The sequence below is a fragment of the Podarcis erhardii genome (genome assembly GCF_964252035.2).
Source record: "Podarcis erhardii genome assembly, chromosome: 10".
Lineage (NCBI taxonomy): Eukaryota > Metazoa > Chordata > Lepidosauria > Squamata > Lacertidae > Podarcis > Podarcis erhardii.
In genome coordinates, this window is record NC_138500.1 from 69,759,748 (window position 1) to 69,787,728 (window position 27,981).

The 27,981-nt window shown below is 41.7% G+C and overlaps 1 protein-coding gene across 7 annotated transcripts in view; it reads left to right on the plus strand.

The window, feature by feature from the left end:
- The window catches only part of SRPK2 (SRSF protein kinase 2), a 93,579-nt gene that overhangs the window by 39,882 nt on the left and 25,716 nt on the right, over window positions 1–27,981 (plus strand). For 4 of the 7 annotated variants that reach the window (XM_081878485.1, XM_081878480.1, XM_081878482.1 and 1 more), the window contains exons 2-4: window positions 126–189; window positions 21,149–21,303; window positions 27,495–27,603. In XM_081878485.1, coding sequence (XP_081734611.1) covers window positions 152–189; window positions 21,149–21,303; window positions 27,495–27,603 — 302 coding nt within the window. In that variant the 5' untranslated portion in view covers window positions 126–151. The remainder of the gene's footprint in view (window positions 1–125; window positions 190–21,148; window positions 21,304–27,494; window positions 27,604–27,981) is intronic. The other 3 variants (XM_081878484.1, XM_081878483.1, XM_081878486.1) reach the window with 1 other exon arrangement.

The window sequence follows — 27,981 nt, forward strand, 5'->3', positions numbered from 1 at the left end:
ACAGTGAATCTTGTGGCTTCATTTGGAACAAAGGGGATTATTAGGGGGAAAGATCTCTCTCGAATAAGGCATTGGAAAACAAGGGCAGGCAGTCTTTGGTTGTGAATATTTTCTGATTTTTCCAGAAATCAAGCAGAAGATTGAGCTGCTGATGTCAGTTAACTCTGAGAAGTCGTCCTCTTCAGAAAGGTACAGCTACATCTCCTGCATGAACAATTAATGGTGTAGTAATGCTAAGACGCAGTATAGGGTATTTTTCCTGTCCAGTGTGCCAATTGTGTTGATGTATTGCATGCTTGCCATTGTAATCTATTAATTGAATCTGTTGCTGGTTAAGCTTTGCGACAGTGGCAAATGCTTATTATTTCATGTTTTTTTAAAAAATGAGGGCTAATCTGTGCAGCATGCAAATCCATAATACATCGTCTGGTACATACGTGTTTATACTGTTGCTGCAGTGTGTGTGTGTGTGTTTCCGTGTGTGTTTCCACCCATGAAAGCATCTTGATTTTTAAATCTAGATTGAGAGATGTTGCACGCACACACAAACACACACACACACACACACACACACACACACAGACAAATGTACATACATACATACATACACATGCATATATCAGATAATGTCACTTAAAAATAGGATTGTACTTGAATTTAGGCTAGGAGAAAATAAATTCTGTTAAAAGCAGTATGTTAGGTTGAAAGGGAGTGTCCTTTGCTAATAGCTTAGGAATTGCAAACCTATGAATTAGTCACATTCTGTGTGAGAGATGTGATGCTGCTTCAAGTCTGTGCTAGGAAATGGAGCAGTCACTGCATGCAGTAATGGTTCATGCCTGCAGGTAAGGACAAAATGACTCAGAAGTGTTTTTAGAACAATCATTTTGTCTGTCAATCTGCTTCTAATATCCATTAGTAATTTAATTTTGCATTATTTATGTAACCTTTTGGTTTTCTTGGTATGTAGCATGGGTATCAAACCTGTTCAACCATCTTTGCTGTAAGATTAATTTTTGACAGTAGAATGTATACTAAATAAATTATGTTTCATATATAGCAACACTAGTTCTGTTACTAAACCTACATTAATCTTTCCATCTCAGATCTATATTGTGATATCCATTTCTTTTATAGGAGACGATGGCATAATTATTGATTCAGTAAACCTAAATTCTGATTTTATGTTGAATATTTATCAAAATGGGCATAAGAGAGCACAGTTCCAATGCAGTAGATGTATCTCAGCTAATCAGGAGGATATAGGGCATATAATTAAAACAGAACCTCGACTGTATGCTTTGTATAGCTTTACAATAATAGCCATTTAATTGGATTTGTAAATTTTAAAAGGGAGAGCAAGCTACTGTAATCAACCAGGATTGCTTTAATTTTATCATAGAGATGCAAGATATTCACAGCAAAGAAAAATGCATAAAATGGTGTGTGGGGTGGAGTAGGGGATCAAGGAAGGCACATTTTCATTTTGGTGATTTTTTTTAAAGGTGTATTTTCAGAATTGAGAAATGTAATGAAAGGGTTTAGTCGTTTTGCTGTAGAAATAGAAACTCGGAATTAAAATGCTAATTGGGTTGTGTTCAGCTTTTCCATCCCTAACCTGGTTCTATATGAGCTATAAATGTTATGCCAATAAAATGGAGGTGATGACGTTAGGGAAGAGGATGGAGATGAAAATAGCACAGGCAAAGAATGCCAACAATGATTTTAGGTTTTCTCTTAAAAAGAATGGCACTGATACTGGGGTGAAACCAATGAGAGCATTGTTGTGTTTTATATATATGTGTATATATATAATATATATATATACATACATATACATAATGAAGGAGCTGATAGCTCATGCTGTTCAGAAATACATTTTAACTGTGAGATGAAACTGGCATCTAATTGGAATTAATCTTCTTCTTTAATGCATAAATGCACATAATAAGATAGGGAGGAAGTAAATTTAAGGGCAGACATTGTGCTAATGGACCATGAGAAATGTCCTTGATTGGCAAGGAAAGCAACAGCATATATCATAATAAGAATGTAAATGAATGTACCGTATAGATATATCTTTACAAACTGTAAATTTTAAGGACCACATTGTGGATTAGCTGTGGTCAGACAGGAAGTGTTAGATATTTTAGCCTTTTGATATAATTTCATAGACATGTACTTTATAAAAACCACGGAACTGCAGAAGTATGTCTTTCTTGCATTGCTCCCAATGTAGGGAGAGTTAGTTACACCTAAACGAGACCAACTTTTTCTAGATTGGTCCTGTGTGAGTTAAAAATGTATTTTTTATGTTACTGACTACAAGGAGATAATAGTATTTCAGAATCTCTGTGCCATTTTTTAAATAAATTACTTAGGAAATGTAGATTAGCACAATTATTACTATTATTTATTTATTTTGTAGCAGGTAGGAAATCTAAAGTTTGGGATTAGTGTAAAGCGAACATAAGCCCTGAAAGCTGCAAACTCAAATGAAGGTGTGTGGAGACTCTGTACAAACTGACAACATCAATAAGGATAATATTTGTGGTCTGTGTGTCAGAACACACATGGAAAACCCTGCTCCTACACTGAACATCTTCAGAACATTCCAGAGCATGGTTGAGGAACCTGTGGCCCTCTAGACCAGGGCGGTCCAATGAGCGGCCGTGGAGACCTTTTTAGCTGGCCCTCGACAACATTTGATGCCCCCTGCCAAGCCTTCATTTTGCCTACCCAAAGATGGATATGTGAGCCACTGGGCTTTAGGAAGGCAGTGTGAGGGTCATGACAGGGTCCTAGAGTCCCTCCAACTCCTTTCCAAAGCCTAGTTAGCGCTTTCCCAGCTTTGGGAAGGATGTGGGAGGGCTCCAGAATGCTGCCAGAACCCCACTCCTCCTTCCAAAGGCCAGTTATTTGGCTTTTGGAAGGCAGCACAAAAGCTGGGAGTGTGTGTGTCAAATTTTGGCCTTCCCCCTGCCTGCATGACAAGGCAATGTATGACCCACAGGTTCCAATGTTGAAGTACTCTTGCGACCCACTTAGTATGAAAAATTGGATGCCCTGTCCTAGATATTGTTGGACTTAACATCCGCCTTCATCCATATCCATGGATCATGGTGTCTGAGGGCCGCAGGTCCCTCATCCTTGTTCTAGACCTAGAGCTAAAAATCTTTGACTTTGGCACATTCACGACTATTGGACAATGTGTGAAAACCCGTTCATGCTGTTTACACTGCTAGTTTGTGCATACTCTCCATCCTTTCACTGAATGCTTGCAGTTATTGGTGTTGTTCACACATTTATTTAAACTCTCATGAATTGGAACAGTATACAGATGTCTGATCATACAGTGATGGGGTTTTCCAGAAGTGCCTTTGATGTCCAAATCAATTGTGTTTTAGGCTCTGATTTAGCATGTTTCGCTTATATTTAGTAAACAAAATGTTAAAATACACCACGTTAATTTTACATGCTGTATAAATATCTCAAAGGTTTTTCTAATAGCTGACATTGAACTGATATTTTTCATTTGGATTTTTTTTTTTTTAAATAAAGCACATATAGGCCCGATTCACATATCTTGTTAAAATTGTGTCCATACTGCTCTTGCTATTCCCAAGTGGGTGGAAACCTACAAACCAGTGCTTGTGGTTCATTTATCTCCAAATTAACTATGAGAAGAAGCTGCATTTAATAGTTCACATGTGTGAAACCAACACTCTGGTTTTCTCTGCACTCTGGGAAAAGATAAGCTTGCTTCTTCACAGTAAGCCAGAGTTTGACTTACCTGTGCTGTGCAAATCAGGCCCTGATGTGATTTATTTTGAACAAATTGATACTATCTTAATTGGAATATTTGGTAATAGTTCAAGAAATGCAGTTAAATAGCATACACATCTCTAACATGTTCTAAATTTTAACAACCAAAAGAGAACACATGAATTTTAGCGTGTACCCAAAGCGGTAATGTAAATGCATGCTTCATAGGGATAGTCACCTGAAATTGCCTGGTTTTACTGGGATTGTGTCCATTATGTTACCTTTATAAAGCAACACATTTTTTTAGAAATGGAAATTTTTCTGTGGAATATAGTGTTGGAATATTGAAAAATGTTCTGCCCAATATCACTGCACACATGGTTGCCACTTTGCAAGCTTTCATATTTAGGCTGCGTACTTTCCTTGAATTAAACTCCATGGAACACACTTGGATTTTCTTCTGAGTGAACATGCCTAGGATTATGCTATTAGTTAGGCCATAATAGGAAAGGGGCCTAGTAGAGTAATGATAAGAAGAGCATTGGATTTGGAAGGCTTCAAATTTGTTAGAGCTGAAGATTGTAGTGCTGGAAAGCAACTAACCCATGTCATCCAAAATGTTGATAAACACTCTGACAGCACCTATGTTCCTAGAGAAAATGACGCATCAGGATTGGCTCTCTAAGAGTCCCTTCTCCATCTATCTATTATTATTTTTTGAAAGCCATGTTTGCACTTACATTCTAGTGTTTAACTTGCATCTCTTCGCTTCCTTTGATCATGCTATATTCTGGTTTTAAAACTGGGCTTGATCTGTTTGTCAATAATTGGTTTTGCTTCCTTGTTTTGCATCAGCTTTTTGTTTGGTTGATAGACTTAGTGAAATGAATTATATATATTTTTTAAAAAAATGAAAATACAGACCTTTGGACTCTTGCCTGCCAGCCATTCTATAAAAAGGTGTCAACAAAAGATGATTAATACCTTAGTGAGAATTGATTTAGTTGAGATTCCTGCATTGCATTGGGTTGGACTAGATCAGTGTTTCCCAACCGGTGTTCCGCGGCACACTAGTGTGCCGCGAGACGTTGCCTGGTGTGCCGTGGGAGGGAGGCGGGCGAGTCGGGCGGCGAGAGGCGGGGCGGCGGCGGTGAGCACACGCGGGGCGGCGAGCTCCCTCCCTCCCACATCCCATCGCCGCTCGCTTCGGCCGGCCGCCCCGTGCTCCGCGCTGGTGTTGGCCAGCCTTGCGCACCCGGGGGATCTCCCCCCGGGAGCGCAAGGCTTGCGGGCGGCAGCTGGCAGCGCGGAGCACGGGGCGCCCTTCGGAGGACGCCCCGTGCTCCGCGCTCGTGTTGGCAAGCCTTGCGCACCCGGGGGGCGCGTGGGGCGCCCTGAAACAGAGGGTTCCCCATGCTGCGGACTGTAGCCTGCCGCCCGACGCGCGGGGCGCCCTGAAGCAGAGCGCCCCTCGCGCCAGGCAGACATGGGCCAGCCCCACAAGCTCGGGGGACAGCGGGGAGGCGCAGCACCGCCATCCCACTGTTCCCCGACCTGGTTTTGGGGGGGGAAATAAAGGAAATTTTTTTTCCCTTTATTTCCCCCCCCCAAAAAAGTAGGTGCATCCTATGGGACGGAGCGTCCTATGGGACGAAAAATACGGTACTTACTATTTCATAATAAAGTAATTATAAAATACTTTCTTTGTGTTTATTTGATGCCTATTAAAGAGAGTTACTTTATATATAGTCAATATAGGCACAGAGTTAATTTTTTAAACATTTTCTAATGGTGGTGTGCCTCGAGATTTTTTTCATGAAACAAGTGTGCCTTTGCCCAAAAAAGGTTGGGAAACACTGGACTAGATGACCCTCGGGGTCCCTTCTATGATTATATGAAATAGAGGATGAATGCTTCAGATAATGGGGTGGGTGGGTGGGTGTCCATTATGTTTCTGTATTTGGGATTATTGTGGTGGAGTTTTCTTTTGGCATTTCTGTTGGAAGTTAGTAGTAAATTATCCCTGCTAATAAGTACAGACTTCCCAGCTCCCCCAAAACTTTACCAGTTGGCATTCATGCATGTACCTAAATATGGCAAGACACCTTGAGCAGTGATCTGGAAAACGCTTGCAGTTACTCACTCGCCCCCAGGGAGTAGCACAGCTAGAAGCAGCCTTAATGTCCTCCTCCCTATGCAAAGAGATTATGATGTTGGCTCCCTGAAGAATGCACCCATCGTAGATCTGCCTTCTCCAAACATAGTGAAGAGGATTTCTGGCTCTTAATGTGGCTTGTGGCTTGTTGCTCTCCCAGGGCGGGTAAGAGTGAACCAGCGTGGTGTAGTGCTTTGAGTGGTAAAGAGTTATGTACAATACCGTGAGCTCCTTGGAGGAAAGGTGGAATATAAATATAATTGACTGACTGAGTGCCCTGGGAGAAAACATCTAAGTCGCATGCAACTTTTTCTTCCTGATATTGCTACCACCCACCCTCTTACTGTTGCTGGGACCATTGCCTGCATTGCTGTTTATTCCCCCACTGTTTCTTATCAGAAAAGTATGATAAAAAGGCAAGGGATGGATGGTGGCTGCAGTAGGAGGCTGTGGAGTTGTAGAGAAAGGAGAGTGAGTATGAAGAACAGGGAATGTGAATTGCCTGCACCAAGGGAGCATTCAGTTTGTTTTCCCGTCCCAAGTTATTCAGAATTCCAAATTATTGCTGAATCAAACATAAAAATAGGCTGAGTAGGGATTTGCACCTGGATCTCCCAGATAAAAAAACCAAATAGGGGCCACTACGCTATGCTGGGTCACAGAGTGCTTTAATGTTGTGCTACAAAACTAATTCGTGGTTCAGAGCTGAAAAAATACTCAGACCAATACTCAAAATGAGCAAAAAGGTGTGGATTTCATGGTGCAGGATGGGCTATAACTACATATAAATGAATAATAATAAAAAGGAGTTTGAGAGAGAGTACTTTTTTCTGCTATAATAATTCACTTACTGTCAGTGTTCCCTATATGTTCCATATTTTCCCCCTTTGGAAGTAATTGATCTTTCAGAGCAAATGAGATAGTTGCTTTCCTTGCTGCTTCTACAACTCAAGTGATTGCCCCATCTTGGGACTCGAGTTAAGAAAGAGCTAATAAAAATGATGCTAAAAGTGTAAAACGGGATGCGAAGCAAAAGAACTCTGAGGCAGATACTTCAAGATGCACTGTCCGTGGTCCAGTGTCCATGTGGTCTTGTTAGTATCTAGAGCTCCACTGTTGAACCTTGTGTTGCAGGAGCTGTAGAGTTGTACCTGCTGACCATTCTCCAACATGGAAGCAAATGGAGCAGCTTTTCTTATGCAGAGTTTCCTCTGCATTTAGGAGCTCCTGTGTGGTGTGCAAGTGCATGCACCAGAATTACAGGTTTAGGATATGTTTTTGAAACCAAGAAGGCATTTCATACCCTACTTCTGCAGTAAATTGTCTTTTGGGTAAATATATATAATCTTTAATCCTGCAGCAGTAGGCATAATTTAGTTACACTATATATTTGGGAAGTGCGGTATAGGTGTATGAATATAACTGGTGGAAGGGATGCAAATGCACCCAGAGATTTGGGTGATTTTCAAAGGTACAGATCCAATTGCCAAATAAGCAGCTTTCAAAACTGAGCAGCACCTCGCTTTGCAGGCTGCTGTGGGCACCGCAACTGGTTAAACTGCCAATAGTCCCAGCTGCATCTCTCTTGCTCGATTCGATTGTGGCTTGCAAGAGCAAAATACATTTTTAGAAAATAATGGCCTGTTACTTTTTTCTTTACATTTTACATGATTTAGCCTAGCTTACTTTCATTACTCCCTTGGCCAGTAAAGCGAGATGAGTGCCGCAACCCCAGAGTCGTCTGCGACTGGACCTAATGGTCAGGGGTCCCTTTACCTTTACTTTCATTACTTTGACTGGATGACCCTTGGGGTCCCTTCCAGCTCTATTTTCCTTGATTTCCGCCCCCCCCGCCCCCAATTTTCCCCCTCAGCATTTATAGTAGAAGATAAATTCACCTTTTCAAAACAGCTTTCTATCTTCATGCGTGTTTATTTCCACTTTGTTTTCAGTGGCATTTTAGTACAGTACTGCTTATTTTTGTGTTTTGTATTATTATCAGCGCTGAAGAAAATACCTACTTTAAACACACAGCTATCTTCTTGTTTTTTTATTTGTCCTTTTTAAAACGGCCATATTAACAGAAATTTTCATTCCTTTCTGACTTTCTGCTCTGTTTAATGCTGACATTGAAGCTACTGTGAAGATTTTGATGAATGAAAAGGGGTAATTAGTATCTCTGAACCCAAATTCAGAATCTGCAGAATCTCTTCTTTGTACTTCCATGAAAAGGAGTGGGGTGCTACACATTCACACATAAAGCCTTAAAAATATAGGGATTCACCTCCTTGAAACAAGCGATATGAACATATCCATATTTGAAGTGTTTCCACTCAATAAAATATGCAAATATAAGCAGTATGGTGTGTATATTCAAAATAAAAATTTACATGGAAAATACTAAAGTTTTGGTGATTAATGGTGTAATGCACATTTGTTTGGGAATGAGTAGTATTGAACTTAGTAGGATGTCTGAGTAAATCTTCATAAGATTGGACTCCCCATGTAATTCTACCATCAGGAGCATAATTTCACTCCTTTCCTCCTGAAACCTAACTGTTCCATGAGTACTTAGCACTCCAAAACTTTTTTTCGGACTGCCTGAAAACCTGAGCCAGAGCACACCTGCTAAGGACTAGGAATAATACTGCAACATTTTGTTGTGGGTTCCCATTTGTCTATATATAAATGGCAGTTCCTGTTAAAAAAACTCCTGTTCTTTTTGGTATTTGAACAGCCGGGCTTAAAGGGTTGCATGACGTAATAAACTTAGATTTCTGTAAACATTTAAGACTCCCTAAAATGAAAATAGTTCATGTAATCAGTTGGCATATAAGTTAACAATTATTTCCAAAATGATATTTTAAAAGAAGTGAACATTTAAGCAGGGTCTTCAGCAATTGTGTCTACACCGTCGTCAGCTTCTATTAATAGTAATCATGAGAATCCACAATGTGAGGTGGATTCTGAGCATTGTGCTCATTGCTCTTTCCTTCTGTGAAGGAGAAATCACACAGATGATGCTCCCATTATTATCACAGTCATTTCCCTGGTACATTTATTCTTGAGCAGCTGCTGAGTAAGTGATGTTTTCACAGTTGCTTATGGATGCAGCAATTACTGAACCAGGACTAGTACTAATACTTGCCGCATATTGTCATATGTTGGGATTTGCACTGATGGTCTTCTTCCTGGCCTCTGTGTGGTAGCCCCACAGTTGAGTTCTGCTTGTAGTGATTTGTATGTGTGTGTATACACTGACTGGCTTTGATAACTTTTATGTTGCTGCTATCAGTTACTTGTAGTGTTTAAGGTGCTCATTTTACGTTGACAAATATCAAATGCCTTGTTGGCCTAAAGTGAAACAATACTAGAATTAGAAGTTGTGGCGTTGGTTGGCATTATATTCAATTTAAAAGGCAGTCATTTTCAAAGTGTCATGTGGATCTTCTTAAGGCAGCATGGCCTGTCTATCACTGTTTTCAGTTGATCAGCTTAGAATTCTTACCTCAGGGCCAGATTGGAAATAAATAAATGAAGCAGGATATTGATCCGCAGTCTCTCCCATAATAGCAGCTACATGAACTGGGGTGGGAGAGATCTTGACTGGGGCTGAAGGAAGGTTTTTGACCTCTTCAGGGGAGCCGACTTGGGTGCCCGGTGTGCATGACGTCATGATGTCACATTGCGTCGTGATGTCAAATGCACCCCCCCCCCAGCCTCAGAACCCAACTTCTGGTACCACCCAAAGTCAGGTTCCAAGGTCTTGGAAGGTCTTGGACAGCATCTCCAATGCCTTGTGAGACCTCCGACAGAATCTCCGAGGCCTTGGAGATGCTGTCTGAGGCCTTGAGAGACCTTGGAAATTGCATTGGGGGCACTGCAGTGTGGGGGCTGAGCACCCACAACCATTTTTGTGGGTGCTCAGGCACCCAGAGCCTCCTATAGTTTGATCCCCTGGACCTCTTCCTGTCTCATGTTCCAAATTTAAATCTCTCCTTAGTTGCTGTTTACTTGCTCACTGAGGAAAAGAGATAATCCAAGGGGGCCACTTTCATTTTCACTTAAGTCACGGTGGAAACGCTGCAGGGTGCTACCCAAAGTGCCGCAATGAGAAATCCTGATTTGTATTGAATGCACAAAAGTTCATTGGAAAGACAGCCTCAGTTTCTCATGCATGTGTAAACTCTTGAGTATCTGGCATTGGCCAGGGGGCAACCAAACACTATCTTGGGTACCTTAACATATGCCTTGATTGGGTTCAGGGGCATAGGAAGGGGGGTGCAGGGGGTGCGGTCTGCCCCAGGTGTCATCCTTGAGGGGGGTTGACAAAATGGTGCCTTGTGGGGGTCGGCACTTACCGCGGGGCCTGGCCTGCAGCACACCCAAGCACGCATCTCTCCTGGGAGTGCTGCGGTGGCTCGGGACCCCGCGCTGCCTGAAACAGCAGCGTGGGGCTTGCATCCGCCAGCGGACTCCGTGGGCAGCTCACCCCCGTGGGTGACTCGCCCTGCCCCTGCTGCTCCGGGTGCCAGAGCAGCTAGCTACACCCCTGATTGGGTTAGGCAGAATACTCTCTCATTACTTCTAAAGAGGTACACTGTAGAAGGCGGCCTGTCTCATCTTCTTGATTGAGTACTGGGGTCAATGAAGCAACTACTTATTTTTCCAATAGCTTTGCTTTTGTAGCATTCTTTCCTCCAGCACTTCATGCTATGCATTCATGTGTCCTGACTTCTTTTTTATCGTTTTTCTATTTAATTGCTTGCCATGTAGCTGGGGGATGAAAATGAACAATGACAGCTCAGTTGTCTTCTTCTGCTTTAAAGTCAGTGTTCACTTTAAATTTTGCAGCTGAACGCTTAATAAAAGGCTTCCTGTGTAGTATATAGGAGCAAATATTTTGAGATGCCTCACTTAAAAATACTTAGAAACTAAGGGTCAATTCCTCAGTACTCTAATAAAGTATTTCAAAGGGGTGTGTACACACTACCTTCATACTTGATTGCTGGCTCCTATATCATGTACTCCATGATCCAAATACAGAATATAAAGTGAAGTGAACTTATATTCATTTAATAGAAGCTTCAAACAGTTACTTCCTGGTTTGGGGAGGCCTGATGTGAGACAGCTTTAAGAACACCTGCATTCAAGTGTTATAGTTTGAAGACCTTCCATATTGTAAACCCAAGAGTAAGGACTGTCTGGTTTGTAATGATCTGCATGCCATTCTGGGAGCCCTTCTTTGTGGAAGAAAAAAATAAATAAATCTGCTTAGCTTAGTTGGTTAGACATTGGTACTGCTAATGCCAAGGTCACAGGTTTGATTCCGGTATGGGTGCATATTCCTGCGTGGCAGGGGGGGGTTGGACTAGATGATGCATGCAGTCCCTTCCAACTCTATGAGTCTATGAAATAAGTACAGATTTCTGAATTAGCACAAGTACAATCAGCTCAGTTTCCAAACTCAAAAGAAATGGCACAAATGGAGAATGGAAGGAGGAAACAAGCAAACTCAGGTATGAGATATAGAGCACTAAAATAAATACAGCTGCTTAGAATTGTGGCTGTTAAATCTGTGGGAAAGCAAGTCACCAGCTTTGACTGTTTCAATTAAAAGAGCAAAGTAATTGTTCATTAGAGGGAGGGTTTCATGGGCACATGAAAACAGTTGAGAAATGAAAGTAGGTTGGCCAGGCTCAATATTGATCAAGGTCAAATAGCTATTTACAGTTATGATATAACTTTTGTTTGTGCAAGCTACATTTAAACCTCTCATCAAGGAAACTGCTTAATTATGAGGGACTAGGAAGTAGTGATTGTAAAATAAAATATAATCAAGATGTTCAGAGGTCAGTTCGTATGAGTTGTCTTGGTTGGCTGATTTCCAAGACGTTTTACTGAAATGTTTTATTTGTTTACTGAATTTATTTATTGCATCTTTAGACTGCCTTTCTTTCCATGGAATCCCAGGGCAGTGTAGAAAATATATAAAAACAACCCTCTGTATCCCAAGACACATACGACACAATTGAAACCCTGCTTGCAATGCCTGGATAAAGAAGATAAGATGTGTCTTTAGCTGGTGCTAGAAAGTCAGTACAGTCATACCTTGGGTTGAAGTAGCTTCGGGATAAGTATTTTCGGGTTCCGCGCTGCGGTGACCCGGAAGTAACGAAGCGTGTTACTTCCAGGTTTCGTCGCTTGCACATGCGCAGATGGTCAAAATGACGTCATGCGCATGTGCAGAAGCAGCGAATTGCGACCCGCGCATGCACAGACGCGGGTTGCGTTCAGTTCTGGATGTGAATGGGGCTCCGGAATGGATCCCGTTTGCATCCAGAGGTACCACTGTAAAGTTGGATTCAGCTGTACTTTCACGTTGCAGTCCTTGTGATCTTACAATGTTAGCATTGCTACGCTTAGACAGCAGTGCAGTGAAAACAATTAATGGGCTTTCAGTCTGCCACTCAGGGCACAAGTTTTCCAAAGGTCAGAAATGTTGGCTATAAAAACAAATGTTCATTTTTTGCTTAGTGCTCAAACATTCACCCTTGAAATTTTCTGTGCACGTTGTAAGTTCTTAGGAGAGGGTTTACAGAAAAGTAAATTATAAATTATTATGAAACATAACAGCATCCTGACATCCTAGGGCAGATGAGCTCACATAAATTTAGGGGTGGCATTTTAATTTGGAACTTTCTAAACCACCTCTAACCAGCTGTAAATGTAGCAAATATACTGCATTTAATAGTTCTGTACCAGAGTGTGATGGATTTTTTTATTTTATTTGCTCATTATATTCCACTCACCGTAAAGGCAGTGAATCACTGTCCAACGTAGTGCAGGGTTGTTCCCTCTGGAGCTTATCAGTGCTGTGTTTGAATTGTCTTGAGGGCTTTCTATGGTACAACACAGACCTGCTCTCGGTACCTGACATCCCAGGAACTGTGTTTGATTGGAATATTGTCTATTGTAAGCTATGTTGTGATGTTTTTGTTTTTGAGGAATTACGTGAGTTGGGGTAGCTGACGCCATTAAACAAATGGGACAAAAATATGAAACTTAATTGATTAAAAATAAATTAATCGTCTGCAAAGGGGTTTTCCCAGTACTTCTGCAGGATATTTAAGATTGGGCAAGCTCCTCTAGGAGAAGGGAGTTCAGTAGTTGTGGAGTGGCTACTGGGAATGCCTTCTTTGTGCTTTTGCCTACATTGGCTTAAGGCACATTGAAGTTCAGATGTCATTTCTTACTGTAGTTACTGTGTATTTGGTCTATCCTTGGGTTGGGGTCTAGGATGGTGGTGTCAGATAGAGTCTGGGGCACCCACATTTTTAGGAGAGTTGTTAGGTCTTGAAGAGAATCAACCAAGTAAGAGTGGGCAGGGCAGAAGACAGTTGAGCAGAATCATGGAGAGCTCCCTGTAGGTCCAAACTCACCAGGAGTGAATTGTTGCCTTGGCAGCATGGTTCAGTCTTATGAGAGCTAGCTGATCTGATGCCCTACGCTCTCTAAGGAGCTATGTCTTGTTTTAACAGGCCATTGCCCAACTTGGCAGTTGCTGGCTTCTATTGCTTGAGTGCTGCCTAGATGCAGTGCCTTCTGAACTAGAAGAGTCAAGGAAGGGCACACCTTTTGGCCTGGGTAGTCTGGGCATATGGCGCCCCAGGCACTGCCTCTTCTTTCTCTGAGCTGGATTGTGGCCCAAGAAAACAACACTATGATGAGGAATATAAGAACCGATAGTGTTCCAGATAGTCTTGCTCAGGTCATTGTTACCAAGAAAGCAATTGAAAGCCAATGCAATCATGTAACATACATATATGTGTGCCAAGATGGCTACCCCTTAATGTTAATGTTTGACATGTTTGTGTAAAAACCTTAAATAAAATGTTCAAAGGTGCACGCGGGGGGCGGGGCAGGGTGGGGGTGGGGGTGGGGATACTCACCCCAGTAGCAGGTAGCTGTTGGCATTCTGCACCAGTCACATTTTACAAAGCTTTGGAAAACAGTCTTATGTACCGTGAACCAGGGTAGTCAAGAATCAAGGTTTAGAATCCATAAATAGCAATTGCTAGATAGGCCTTCATGCTAGAAAGTACTGTTGAGAAATAATGTTAATGCACTGATGAGCTGGCTCCCAATAGTTTTTAACTTATTGTATCTCCTGTGACATTCTGGAATGTATGGGTTATCATCCCAAGCCTGGATAGGAGGCTGGTGGGTAGAAAAGAAGAAAAACTGTTTGTTTGTTTGTTTGTTTGTTTGTTTGTTTGTTTGTTTTAGAAAATTCACAAGCCACCTTTCAGCAGAAACTTCCAGGGTGGTCTGCAGGTTCAATAATGAGAGATTGATTCATTCCTACAGTTTCCTAGCTGACTTTTAATGAAGCATACTATAACATTCTGTACCTTCAGAATGCGCCTGTGTTGCTTCTAATCCAACATCTTCCTTAAAATCTATCCTGGAGCTGAGGACCTGAAATGGCTTGGCAGGCCATAGGATGAGCATCAGTTTGCTACCATGTGTTCTTGTCTACACAAATATTCTGCTTCAAATGTATATCCAAGGAATATGTGTTAAGTATTAAAACCAAGAATTATGATGTGCCATGTCAAAACCTAGATTTTCCAAGACACTATTTTCCAAGGAGATGATGAATCAGAGTTTAAAGTAATTAAATATTCATTTTATTACAAAATACACATATTAGATACATGCACAGCAATCACATTGGACTGATAATTGCTTCACTAAATCTATAGAAGGAGGAGATGGAAAGGACTGAGACAGAGCAGCAGGTGAAGAAAGGAGATGGGAAATTAATGTTAAGCAAGAAAACCTGAAGGCAGTGGGCACCAGATACACATATGGAGAGCTGACTCAGGTTAGAGAAAGAAGCCTGGGGCAGTGTTTGTGACATGCTTGCCTGGAGAGTTAGAAAGTGACAGGAGGCCCAAATGGCAACATTATCTATTTCTGGGTTCTGCTTAGATCTTGAGATCTTCCTTTGAGCTGGGGCACTGTAGTTGCTTGGGTAGTTCCTTATGACTTCTCAAAGGTCTAGGCACCCTTAGATTACAAAGTGTAGCATGCTGTCAAGAAATATCAAGGAAAATACTGTGATGTATTTTCCTTGATAGGGCTAGGCAAATCCTTCCCTTGAGCTCCATAACGTTTGGAACTTTCCTTGGGAGAAAGTCATGGAGGTTGAACAAAATCACTGGTAGGATACAAGGTCCCTCAGAACCTGAAAATAATGAAGATGGAGGGGTGGGAAAACCAAGGAAAATGAAGGCCACCCGCAAAAGACTAGAATAAAATAGAACCTTTGTTCTTGCATGAGGATTCCTCTTAAAGCTTCAGTTAACTGGGAGGGGGCTTTTCCCTAAGACAAAAGAGGAGAAAGGTATTGATAGCCTTTTTTACCATACCTAAAGCAAGCAGTGAATGCTCAAGTGTGATTGGGACGCCAAAGGGTTTTGTGCACATCCTTTTAGGTGTGAGTCCTAACCTTAATGGCTGTTCATGCATTTATTGTATTAGCGGTATTCTCTGGTTGGGTTGCTCAGTGTTTCCTGTACGGTTCCCCCCCTCCTGCCCTCTTAAGGGCTGTAAATCAACAGGTATGTCATCAGGCTGAATTGACTGGAATCAGTTAGAGAGTAGGGTATGTACACACTCCAGAGGTCTCAGGCCTGCTGACTAGAGGGTAGGAACACTACCCTTGTCCATGTTAATTATATGGGAGGTTGAGAAATTCAATCCAGTTTGCATTTAAAGGTGAATCAGACTTTACAAAACAGTATGTGAACTGAAACAAGGACACCACAGTCCCATATATTGTGCTTCCTCTCTCCTTTTTATGCTCACAACAACCCTGTGAGGTAGGTTATGCTGAGATTGCTCTACTGGTCCAAGGTCACCCAGTGAGCTTCATAGCTGAGTGACGATCTGAACCCTGGTATCTCAGGCCCTAGTTCAGCACCACACTGGCTCTCTGCCCATGAATAATTTTACCCTTGACATCCACAAAACAAAGGAAGCCATGTAGATCCATGCAAAACCCCCCTACTGTCTGATTTTCTTATGGTCCAACACAGCTTACTTGCTTTTGTGTCCTTAAGAATACAAACTTTAGGCATTCAGGATTGAGTTCCTAAAATGGACTGATGATCTGTTACTTCAAGATGGTATTTTAATTTTTGAGGATGATTATGTTATCTCCAGCCACAGGGTATTGCTACTTGGCTTCTGTCAACCTTACTTTTTACCTTGTTCTCCACATAAAATTCCTAGCTTTGCTACTATAAAATACCTCCGCGTTTCTCTTTGTTTTTGTTCTCTTTCTTACAGGGAACCTGAGTTCTTTGGTTAAGGCTAGAGACAGATCTGTCAAACTGCTGGATTTTATAATTTCAGCAATTTATTTCTTTACTAAATTTATATCCTACTGTTCCTCCCAAAGGAGCCTGTGTGGGATCAGCTGTTTTTTCTTCTTTGTCCCATCAGTCCCAGGTGCAACTTGAAACCTGCATGACACCTACTAGGTTCTCTCTTCTCCTACATACATGGCACGCTATAATTGTGATTAAATGCAGCTTTTTTCACCCAGCCAATTTTTCTCAGTGCTGCTTTTGCATGCTATTAATTGTAGTGTAGGTGCTGTTTGATTACTGGCTGAGCCAGTACAGCTGGGGTGTGGGTATGGTCCAGATCTTGCCCTAGGTGGTGGGATCATCCTAAAGGGTTCATTGCTTTAGGTCAACACTTCATGGAGTCACAGGGCAGGGGCTCACCCCCCCCTTCCCTGAGTCAGGATGTAGAATTGTAGGCAGGGGAGACAGGTCTCTGACTCTCACCTGGGATGAGTTTGGTTTGGTGAGGTTTGGTTTGGTTTGGTTTGGTTTGGTTTGCGTATAGGAGTAGTGTAATGCATTCTGTTGTCATGATTGGACCATTATCTGGTGAGGCTTGGACTGTTCAGAATCCATATGTCTTTGAGGAGTATTTCCCATTCCAACAGAAATCTGTGTAGCCTGCCTCCCACTAGGCTTGTCGAAGGAAGCGGGGCTGTGCACAAGTCAGTTGTTGAAAGAGCATTGAAACAGCATTCCACCTCTCTGGTTCTTGTGATACTAATAAGTAAAGCAACTGGAGGAGCAGTAGCTATCTGGCCTATTAGGGGCACAAAAGGAAGGGCCCTTTTATTTTCTTCTTTTCACCTAGCATCTTTGGGGGTTTAACTAAAGGATCCTTAAGCAACTACTTGCCTGTTTATGCTGTCCAAAATGGAACAGGCATGGTGGGAAGGTGGCACTCCAATCTGAATCAGGAGAGCATCCTAGCCAAAATACCTACACAAACATTACAGGAGCAATCTAACAGAATGCTAGCCAGTGTAGGAACATGTAAACAGCAGCCAATAATAATTTTGTCTCTTTGAAAGTAAGCTTTGGCAAAATAACAGTTAGCTGTAGCACTTTGAATGAAGAAAATATGTTCGTCTTGTTGCTAGAGAAGGGGGAGAGGTTGAGTAGATTTACAGATCCTGAGAGATTTAGCTAGTTTTTTTTTCCTTTTTCCTTTTAGTGACCGTCTCAGCAGGGTCAAGCAGAAAGCCAGTTCATGTTTGGAAGTATACAATTCCTTGTTTCTGCTTGGGAGCAAAAGGAAATGTTTCAATCCTTTGAAGTATGCAACATGTTATTATTATACTCACACATTCTTGTTCCATAAATTCTCCCAAATGCCCCTGGAACTAAAAAGTTCATTATTAAGATCAGAAAGAACTGTTTATCGGCAACAAGTAAAACACATTGGCAAATTTAATGTAAAGATAAGTATGCCCTGCATTGGGGTATCAGACTAATATACAAGGGTTTTAATTAAGCTGAAGTAGGTATTTGAGGATGCAAGAAGATCCAAGATTATAGACAAAGTCAGCAAGCATTTAACCAAAACTAATTAGAACATTTTTTGTTGTTGGTGTTTTTCTGTTAATCACAAGAATAGCTGGAGGGGGGAGTTTTTAATGTTTGTAAACAGTGATAATAGTGTGGGAGTATGATAATTAAAGCCCACTAAAAGGCTGAAGTATTAAGTGCAGCTTAACACTAATGCAATGTAGTGAAGAATTAATTCTGAAGAAAGTAGTCACTGTAAAGTAAAATTGAAAAGTAAAAATGAAAAACCAAGGAAAAAGGTTATTTTCACTTATAAATTTTATGGTTACTAATACAAAGTGGCAAGCTCTAAAGATGTCCACCTATATGAGCAATGAAAATCAGCTTGTACAGCAGAACTTACCATTTCTCTTCTTCCTCCTTCAGTCCATTGTTCATGCTCTTATCCCCCAGAGCAGGTTTTGGAGTCCACTGGGCTGTAGGGAGAGGAGAGAAAAGGAAGGGAAAGTGCCATTGCACTAGCAAGTGCCTGCATATGCTGTGCTGGATGTCACCCAGTGAAACTGAATTACATTGTCCTGTTTGCTCCTTAAAACATCCAGTTATGAGATGGTTGGCTGCAGTGACTGACATTTCTACTGCAGACATATACTTATGCTTGCAACGTGTGCTTTGGTTTTGAAATGTAGTTTAGATTCAATTTCCCTAGAGAATAAGGCTTTTCCTAGTCTATTTTAATGCAATTCAGATTCTTCTAGCACGTATTTACACTACCTGATGTGTTTGTGTGCGTCTGTCTGGGCTGGTGGAAAAAATCATAACATTTTAAAATGTTTTTAATATTGTGTTTTAATGTTGTAACCCACCCTGATGATAATGGCCAAAAATCCTGTAACATAAGTCAATTTTTTGATTTAGAGTTTGATGATAACAAAATACATGGGAACTATAGAAGAGTGCTTTATCTTTCAAGACCCAAAATTCCAGAGCTTTCATTTTTAACTTTGCCTGGTAAAGTTTTTCTGAACAGACACACTTAAAGCCATTTTTCTCCTTACATAGAGTTGTCTTTGGCAGTTGGTGATGGGAATAGAAATCTGAGCCAGTTGCCATAGGAACACTGGAGTATAGCAGGCAATATTAATACGGTATTGCTATTTGGATATACTATTACTCCTGTTTTTGTGCACAGAAAAAATTCACACCTTCTTAAAATACATGGAACAGCAACCTACTGAAATATATTAGCATTATTACGTAAAAAGCATTTTAAATATGGCATTATATATTCTTGTGAAAATTTAAGTTTGTGAGGTTGTCTCCTGTGTTATGCAAGATTGGTTAAATCTGAAACTGAGTTTTTATTTATTGGTGGGCTGGGAAGAATTGTTGAGCATTTTTTTCATGTAGTCATTTTGTTGGTTGGTGGGATTGGAAGTTGCTGTCATTGTGCTGTTTTGACTATATCTTCCTTCTAACAAACTGATCACTTCAGATCCTTCCTCAGGCATGAGATGCTGAGGTGGAAGTGGAGTAGGTAGTTGAATGAAGAGAGATTTGCTCTGTACTCAGCTGTGATTTGCCCACAGTTGTGGCATCAATGAGAAAGAAAGGTGTTTCACACTAGTCTGCTCAAGGCCTATATAAGGAAGAACAGGCATAGGCAAACTCGGCCCTCTAGATATTTTGGGACTACAACTCCTATCATCCCTAGCTAACAGGACCAGTGGTCAGGGATGGTGGGAACTGTAGTCTCAAAACATCTGGAGGGCCGAGTTTGCCTCTGCCTGAGGAAGAACTTCCTCCAAAAATAGTCTTCAACTATAGTATGCCCCAAACTAGGAATGGAATGAAGGCATCATTGGTAACATAGGTGGCGTCACTCAAAGGCTCCTTGTCATCTTGGTTTTGTGTGACATCTGAAACATAACTGGCCTGAGCATCAAGATTCCTTCTGTGCTTTCTACCCTCTGTCCAAATTTAAGAAGGAACCAAGTTGTGAATTTATTAAAAGGATACAGTTGCAATTGAAATCATTCAAGCCCCCTTGCAAATCAGGTTTAAGTTGCAGTATAAGTTGCATTTTCAGCTGAATTTGAGGAAACCACTTGAAGCATCCTTTGGGTTGACCTATTTCAATTGCTTTTGCTTTATTTGCTCATTCCAAACTGCTGAAAGTCTGTAAATTTTGATAATAAAGCTGATTTGTATTGGGGGTTGAATAATTTTGATTGCAACTGTATACTAGATTGTCTTTAATCCATTGTCATAATTGATGAATAAGATTTTGAAACTCTAATTCAATTGCAATGTGTTTATATTCTAACATGCTCCTCAAGTCCTCATCAGGTTTGTCAGGCAAAACCATAGAATATGCTTTACTTTCTAAAATGTATAGTTAATTATACAAAATAGCCTTCAGTGCCTCTCAACAAGTTTTGTTAGTGTTGCTTAATTGCTTTTTAAGGAGATCCTTGTTTTGAACATTATCTAAGAAAGCAAGTTTGACTTGGCTTTATCTTTTCATCACAAAACCTACTGACATTTACTGTATAAACAATATAGGAAATCTAACATGTTTTGCATTTGGGATGCAGTAGGTCCATTTGAAAACATGACTTGCTGTAGATTTCGTCTCATATAAATATTTGGCTGATTTAATAAAGAATTCTGTATTTGAAACATTGCACAGAAATCTTGAGTTAACAAAAAAATCTTGAGGGTTTTGTTTCTTTTTTGCTGCTGTCTTAACTATTTGGCTTATTTGATTTTCTTTTTTCTGGATGAATCTCTTAATTTGCTAGCTTGGTATTATAAAAATCTGTGAAGGAAATCTATGAATTAGATCCTCTTTTAGATTTAAAAATCTGCTATGCTGATTTCTAAATATTGTTAATGCCGTGTTCCTTTAACATACTCCTCAAAACTTTGTAAAAATGAAGATGGAACTCATCTTCAAAGGCCCATTTGTATCCTACTCTGGTGTTTGTAACAGATTTTTCTTGTACACTACATTTTGCAATATTCCTTAGCATTGTCAGGGCCATTGTTTGTAGCCAATATGCAGTAAAATAGTGGTGCTCACAGCCAGGTTATGTTAAATATGTACTAGTTCTTGCTCTTTCTCATCCTGACGGTGAGATGAATTTGGATTTTGAGATGCTTCCAAATGCTGACTCTATTGAATGTAATAGGACTTACTTCTGAGTAGCCATGGTTAGGATTGCACTGTTAAATGGCAAGAAAGGAAATACAAAGTGCTCAAAGGGTAATTTTGGCAAGAGTATAATTTACTGAATGTACCATTTTGCATTTGTAGGCCAGAGCCTCAACAGAAAGTTCCCTCTGCACCCCCGCCACCACCCCCGCCACCTCCTCCACCACCTTTGCCAGAGCCAGCCCCTCCAGAGCCAGAGGAGGAGATTCTGGGATCCGATGATGAAGAGCAAGAAGACCCTGCAGATTATTGCAAAGGTTAGTGTGTGTGAGCAAACTGCACAGCCTGAAGAGTTTATTATTTTTTCTGTCAACTCTTGTCTTTGCTAATGTTGGTCCAGCTCTGGGGATGTCTCCCATTCATCCAAATCACAAGGGCAGGAATTTCCAGCACTTGCCAGCTAAGAATACTGGTACATTCATGAGATGCTCTGGAAGAGTAATCTCTGCTTTTTCTATTTCTTTTGCTTCAAGAGCATTCAGTCGTCATATGAAGCATCACATTATTTTCAATACAGAGCTAAATTGCACAACAGCTCTTTATAACCTTTGGAGTGCCAGATTTAAAGAGACACTTTCAGGTTACCAATGTTGTTGTTTCCAAACGACTCATTCCCCGCACCCCCTGGTGCACAATCTGGTTCTTTGTGTGCTTTGTAGGAGCATAAATTCTACACATGAAGTAAGATAGGAATGTGAAAAATGACTCTTTAGAACAGATAGCCAGAAATTAACATGGTGGGTAGTGTAAATAGAATGCCAGCACTTGAAGAAAACACAGTGGTATAAAGAATGGCCCAGTGTAGATGTAAAATTAAAATTGAGATTGGAAACTGTGCCACAGAATTATGCACTCCCTATCACTCTGTGTCTCTTCCCTTGTATGTGAATTCTTTGGCTTCCCCATTACCTGGGTTTAGTATTGTTTAATAAGCCCTTCACCAGCCTGGATTAAAATGAAGCCAGGGAACCCCAAAACTTTTATTAAGAACTTTGAAGCACGGGCTTCTCAAACAAATTTAGGAGTATTTATGGAATTATTTTCACTTGGATTGGCAATGGCAGCACATATTGGCAATCTAGGGAGCCTTGGGAATTTGTATATAAGGCATGGGGATATGGAGTGCTGCTGCTTGTCTGTACATCTGCAAGGTTTGGTGTTACGTGCTGCAGCAAAGCATATATAGTGAAGCAATCGGTGTAAGACGTCAGTTGTGTCATATGTCATGCTAGGCCAAACCAAGAACAAACCTGATTCATGGTTAAGGAGAGAAAGCTTAATTATGAAATGGGATTCAGATGACACTTTGTCCCGCTGCTTTCCCCCAGGAAGACCAGTGGTTTACCACTGAATCGGAACAAACAGCAACCAGGTTTTACACAGATTGCTGTTTGTTCCAGTTTAGCGCTAAAGAGCAGGTTTTCCGGGGGGAAGCAGTGGGGTACAGCCAAAACCGCTCTGACCTGCGCCTAGAAAGCATGGGACAAAGCCAAACTTTGCTGTGCCATGCTGAGATAAAAGGACTGGGGGATAGCAAAGTGACTGCAAGCTGTTCTCCAGGAGCCATCTTGTTTGTGTGGCCCTGGTAAGCCATAGTTCGGATTAGTTTACTTTAAATGTGATCCAGGCCGCTGTGATGTGTGGCCAGTGTGTTACAACTGGGCTTCTGAAGTGTTTTTTCTTGGAGGTAGCTGCATCTAGTTCAAGAATGGGAAACTACATCCACCCACCTGTTAATCATAGTGGCATTAGGTGAAGTGTTTTCCTTTGCAAACTGGCTTGCTAAATGCTCCTCTACCCACATGGCTTGGTTTAAAACTATGTTGGCAAAAGAAGCAGGATTCGCAGCCACTGCCAATTGGCTGTGGCTTCACACCCCGCTTTTGGCAGAGATCGGCTTCAGTTGGGAGCTCCTGAGTGGAACTCATCCCAGCAGAGTTTTCTTCTTCTGCTAAATTTAAAGGCCAAATACAGTTTCTGTTTGCCAAGGAACAATGGGGAGCATACTTTAAGGTTCTTGATTGTTCCTTTATAGCCACATCTTTAATCTGCTTCACACCCAGTATCATAAATGATGTCTGGTGTGGGGCAGCAGGACCCTTTGCTGCGTCTAATCAGGCCTTCAGGCCAGAGGTTCCCCACCACTGATCTAGGTCCTTGATCTGTATCTTGAAATCCTTGTACTTTTTCAGATTCTGTTCTTTTTCACAGTACCAGGCACTCTAAACCCTTAGTATGTAACAGTGTTCAATTTAGGCATTGTGCCAAATGTTGGTTTGAGGCTCCAAGCATACATTGTTCTTTGTCTCAGTTCCGTTCTACCAGAGTCCCTGGATGTGATCAGAAAGCACTCTTCCTTACTTTGCAAAGTGGTGACATTTGTACTACCGTGTTATCATTGGCTAGTCTACTCATGAGAGCAGACTAATTGTCTCCTGAAACACTAAGGGCAGCTGTCAGCATGTTCCTGTTTTTTTAGGCACTGGTCTCTGGAAAGTTTCTGCCCCTCTACCTTAATTTCTTTCAAAGTCCCCTACAATTGTCACCTGAGCATTTTGTCCAAAAACATCACTTTCTTTCCAGTACTATCTCTCCTCATCCAGATAGTGTAGCTGCGCCCATTCATAGCTGAATGCTGGCAGAAACCTAACTTGTGTATCAGTTCAGGCTAGTAACAGATAGATGATCCTGTTGAACCTATTTAAAGACGAATAGCATCAAGCTGAATTTTTTTATCATCGCAACTCCATAGCTTATAAAAAACCTTTCTCATTAGATTTCCCTTCCTCTTAACTGTCGGAAAGAGCAGTGTTTGTAAAAGCAGGTTGACATTGTCATGGAAAATTGCAGAGCAGGGTGGATAAAAATCAAAGATTTTGGATTAATTTTTTTTAAAATCGGGTTTTTAAAATAAAATGCTTTTGGAGGAAAAATCTTTCTAAAGATAGTTTTCTATTTAAGTTAGCATTATAGTCCAAAGGCTATTCATCAGGAAATAAGGATTTGATTTAAGTTTTTCACCTGTGCTAAAACTCAGTCTGGTTGTTGTTGTTGTTTTTTAAACCATTTACAGTTAACAATCATGGATACATATGCTATAATGTTTAAGTTGTTACAAGTTGTTTAAACGTTATTAAGGAAATGATTTTTTTCTCCTTCCAATAAAGTACAGCAGAAAAGTTGTCCAAATATTTAATAATTGTCTATGTATTTCTAATAGTATATCCATATCAGTAATTTTTGGTATAACTGTAAAAACTACACTGAAAATTTATTAGTCAAAAAATGAAACCTACATCTGGTTGTAAATATTAAGATTATACCAGCAAGAATGAGTCTTTCTGTAAAAAAATGATTTACCGTATTTTTCGCACCATAGGACACACTTTTTCCCTCCTAAAAAGCAAGGGAAAATGTGTGTGCGTCCTATGGAGCAAATGCAGGCTTTCGCTGAAGCCTGGAGAGCGAGAGGGGTCGGTGCGCACCGACCCCTCTCGCTCTCCAGGCTTCAGGAAGCTATCCGCTAGCCGTGGGAGACCCAGTTCTCCCACAGCTAGCGGAGCGCTGCATCAATCCCGAAGCTTGGGGCATGCGGAGCTCAGCGCGCCCCAAGCTTCGGGGTGCCGGCAAGGTCTCCGCTAGTCGTCTAGACCTTGCCGGCACCCAGAAGCTTGGGGGCGCTGAGCTCTGCACGCCCCAAGCTTCGGGGTTAGCGCTCCGCTAGCGTGTCTAGGCTGCGGATAGCAGCCTGCTTCCCGGAGCGTCGGGCACCCTGAAAGCAGAGCGCCCGGCGCTTCAGGAACACATCCGCAGCGTGGGGAGCCTTGCAGGAGTTCCCCACAAGGCTCCCCACGCTGCGGATAGGAGGCTGCCGCCCGGCGGGTGGGGCACCCTGAAGCAGAGCACCCCTCGCGCCAGGCAGACATCCGCAGAGTGGGGAGCCCTGCAGGAGTTCCCCACAGGGCTCCCCACGCTGCGGATAGCAGCCTGCCGCCCGGCGGGTGGGGCGCCCTGAAGCAGAGCGCCCCTCGCGCCGGGCAGACATCCGCAGTTGGATGTCCAGTTGGCAGTCTGCTGGCCCACTCCACTTCCTGGTGCTCTGCCAAATTTTACTATAGAGGGGTGTGGGGAGGATGGTGGTGGTGGAACTGGCTGCAGCTTGACTAGCAAGGAAAAGGTTTTATAAAATATATGAGAGATTCCATACATTAATATTATAAACCTTGTGAGTGCAATATGTCAATCAGAATTCTTGTATGTAAATGCAATGCTTGGGAGCATGTGATTCAAAGTTGGGAAGCCCAATGCTCTTAGATGGTGCCAGATTTATTATGACGCCTGCACATTAATAATAATAATAATAATAATAATAATATCTTTATTGTCATTGCCCCCTCTCGGGGACAACGAAATTTACTTGGCTGCTCCATTCACCCAGGTAGGGCACTCCACACAAAATCAGAACAACTATAAAAACACTAATTAAAATACAGTATAATACAGCAAGGAAGATTAGATGACTTTCAAAGTCCAGGTTTCCCATTCAGGGCCGAGATCGCTCTGGAGAAGAAGCTGTTCTTGAGACGGCTCATTCTTGTCTTCATCGTCCTGTATCTCCGTCCCGACGGCAGGAGCTCGAAGAGACAGTGACCAGGATGCGATGGATCTTTTACTATGTCCAGTGCCTTCCTATGGCACCTTGTGGCATAAATCTGCTCTAAGGTGGAGAGTGGGCAGCCAACAATGCTCTCTCCTGCCTTAACAACTCTGCACAACCCCATCCTGTCCTGGGTAGTGCAGCTTCCGTACCACACACATAAGCCATAAGTGAGCACGCTCTCAATGGCACAGTGATAGAAGGCAAGCAGCAGTTTCTGCGGAAGATGGTTTTTCCTTAGGATTCTCAAAAAGTACAGTCTCTGCTGCGCCTTCTTCGCAAGCCCCCTTGTGTTGACACTCCAGGACAGATCCTCTTGTAATTCAATACCCATAAATCTGAACGTTGTTACCCTCTCCACACAGACCCCATCAATCAAAAGTGGCTGGACATTGCTCTTCTGTCTCCTGAAGTCCACCACAAGCTCCTTTGTCTTCCTTGTATTTATGAGCAAGTTGTTAGCTCTGCACCACTCTGTCAGCCGCTCCACCTCATCTCTATAGTCCGTTTCACCCTCCCTTTCAGAGATGAGCCCAATCACGGTTGTGTCATCTGCAAATTTGACAACCCTATTACTAGGGTGAGCAGCGACACAATCGTATGTGTAGAGAATATAAAGGAGCGGACTGAGTACGCATCCCTGTGGTGTTCCTGTGTTAGTCTTAAGCGTATTAGAGGTATAAGGGCCCAACCGAACCCTCTGGGGGCGGTCTGACAGAAAGTCCAATATCCACCCACAAAGTGATAACGGAAGCCCCAAATCTTCCAGTTTAGACATCAGACGTCGTGGTAGAATGGTATTAAATGCCGAGCTGAAATCTAAAAAAAGCAGTCTGGCATAACCCCCCCCGCTGCTCCAAATGTGCAAGAACGGCATGGAGGGCAATCGCCCCAGCGTCCTCTGTCGATCTTTTCGTTTTATAAGCAAATTGGAATGTGTCCAGTCCCTCTGGTAGGCAGGCAATGACATAATTTCGTACCAGCTTTTCAAAGCACTTCATGATTATAGGTGTGAGTGCTACTGGACGAAAGTCATTCAGATCTTCCGGGTTAGATTTTTTTGCTATTGGAACGATAGTAGAGGACTTTAGGCAGGATGGAACAATAGCCTGGGCTAGGGATCGATTTAAAATCCCAGTGAAAACTCCTGCTAGTTGATCTGCACAGTCTCTCAATACCCTTCCAGCTACCCCATCTGGCCCTGTGGCCTTCCTTATATAACCTTAGCTAGACCACTGTTTCTGGACCACTGTTTGGACCCTGATAAAATTGTTCATCCCAGTTGTAGGGGAAGAAAATCAGGTTTAAATGCAGCTTTAAACTGGAACACAATACTCTTAGTTGAAACTGAGTTCACATTCCTATTAATTTCCTGGTTCCAACAGGATTTTCTTGTTTTTGACGTCTTTCTATAGAAGCAAATATAGATTGAACTATTCAAGCAACTTCCTGACATATCTGATATTTTTTCTTAAGTTGAAGAACAAGTTTGACAGTGCAATCATATACATGTTTACTTGAAATCAAGTTCAGTAAGACTTGCTCATTAGGATGGTATTCAGCAAAGTTTTACTGAAATTAAACCTATTGAAATGAATGGACCTAACTTAGTCATGTTTATTAATTGTAATGGGCCTACAAATGGGCCTATTAATTGCCATATTGGACACCACATCTTGTAAGTACATTTAGGATTACAGCTTAAAGCTGCTTGGAAGTGCTAAGACACTGTTGTATAGGTAATCAAATTAATGCTAATTTTGCCCCCCATCCCCCACTCTTTTTTGAAAGGTGGCTATCATCCAGTGAAAATTGGAGATCTTTTCAACGGTCGGTATCATGTTATCAGAAAATTAGGATGGGGACACTTCTCTACAGTCTGGCTATGCTGGGATATGCAGTAAGGAACAACAACTTTCCTCCTTTGCATGTTAGCTCTCTAAAGCAGGGGTAGCCAACCTGGTGCTCCCCAGATGTTTTAGACTACAGTTCCCACCAGCAATAACAAGTGTGGCTACTGGTCAAGGATGATAGGAATCATAGAACCATAGAATTGTAGAGTTGGAAGGGGCCACAAAGGACATCTAGTCCAACCCCTTGCAATCCAGGGACATTTGCCCAGTGTGTGGCTTGAACCCATGACCCTGAGATTAAGAGTCTCATGTTTTACCAACTGAGTTATCCCATCTAGAGAGCACCAGGTTGGCTACCCCTGTTCTAAGACATGTAAATGGTGGCTTTGATTTATTTTGAATAACTAATGGGTTGTAGTCTAGCT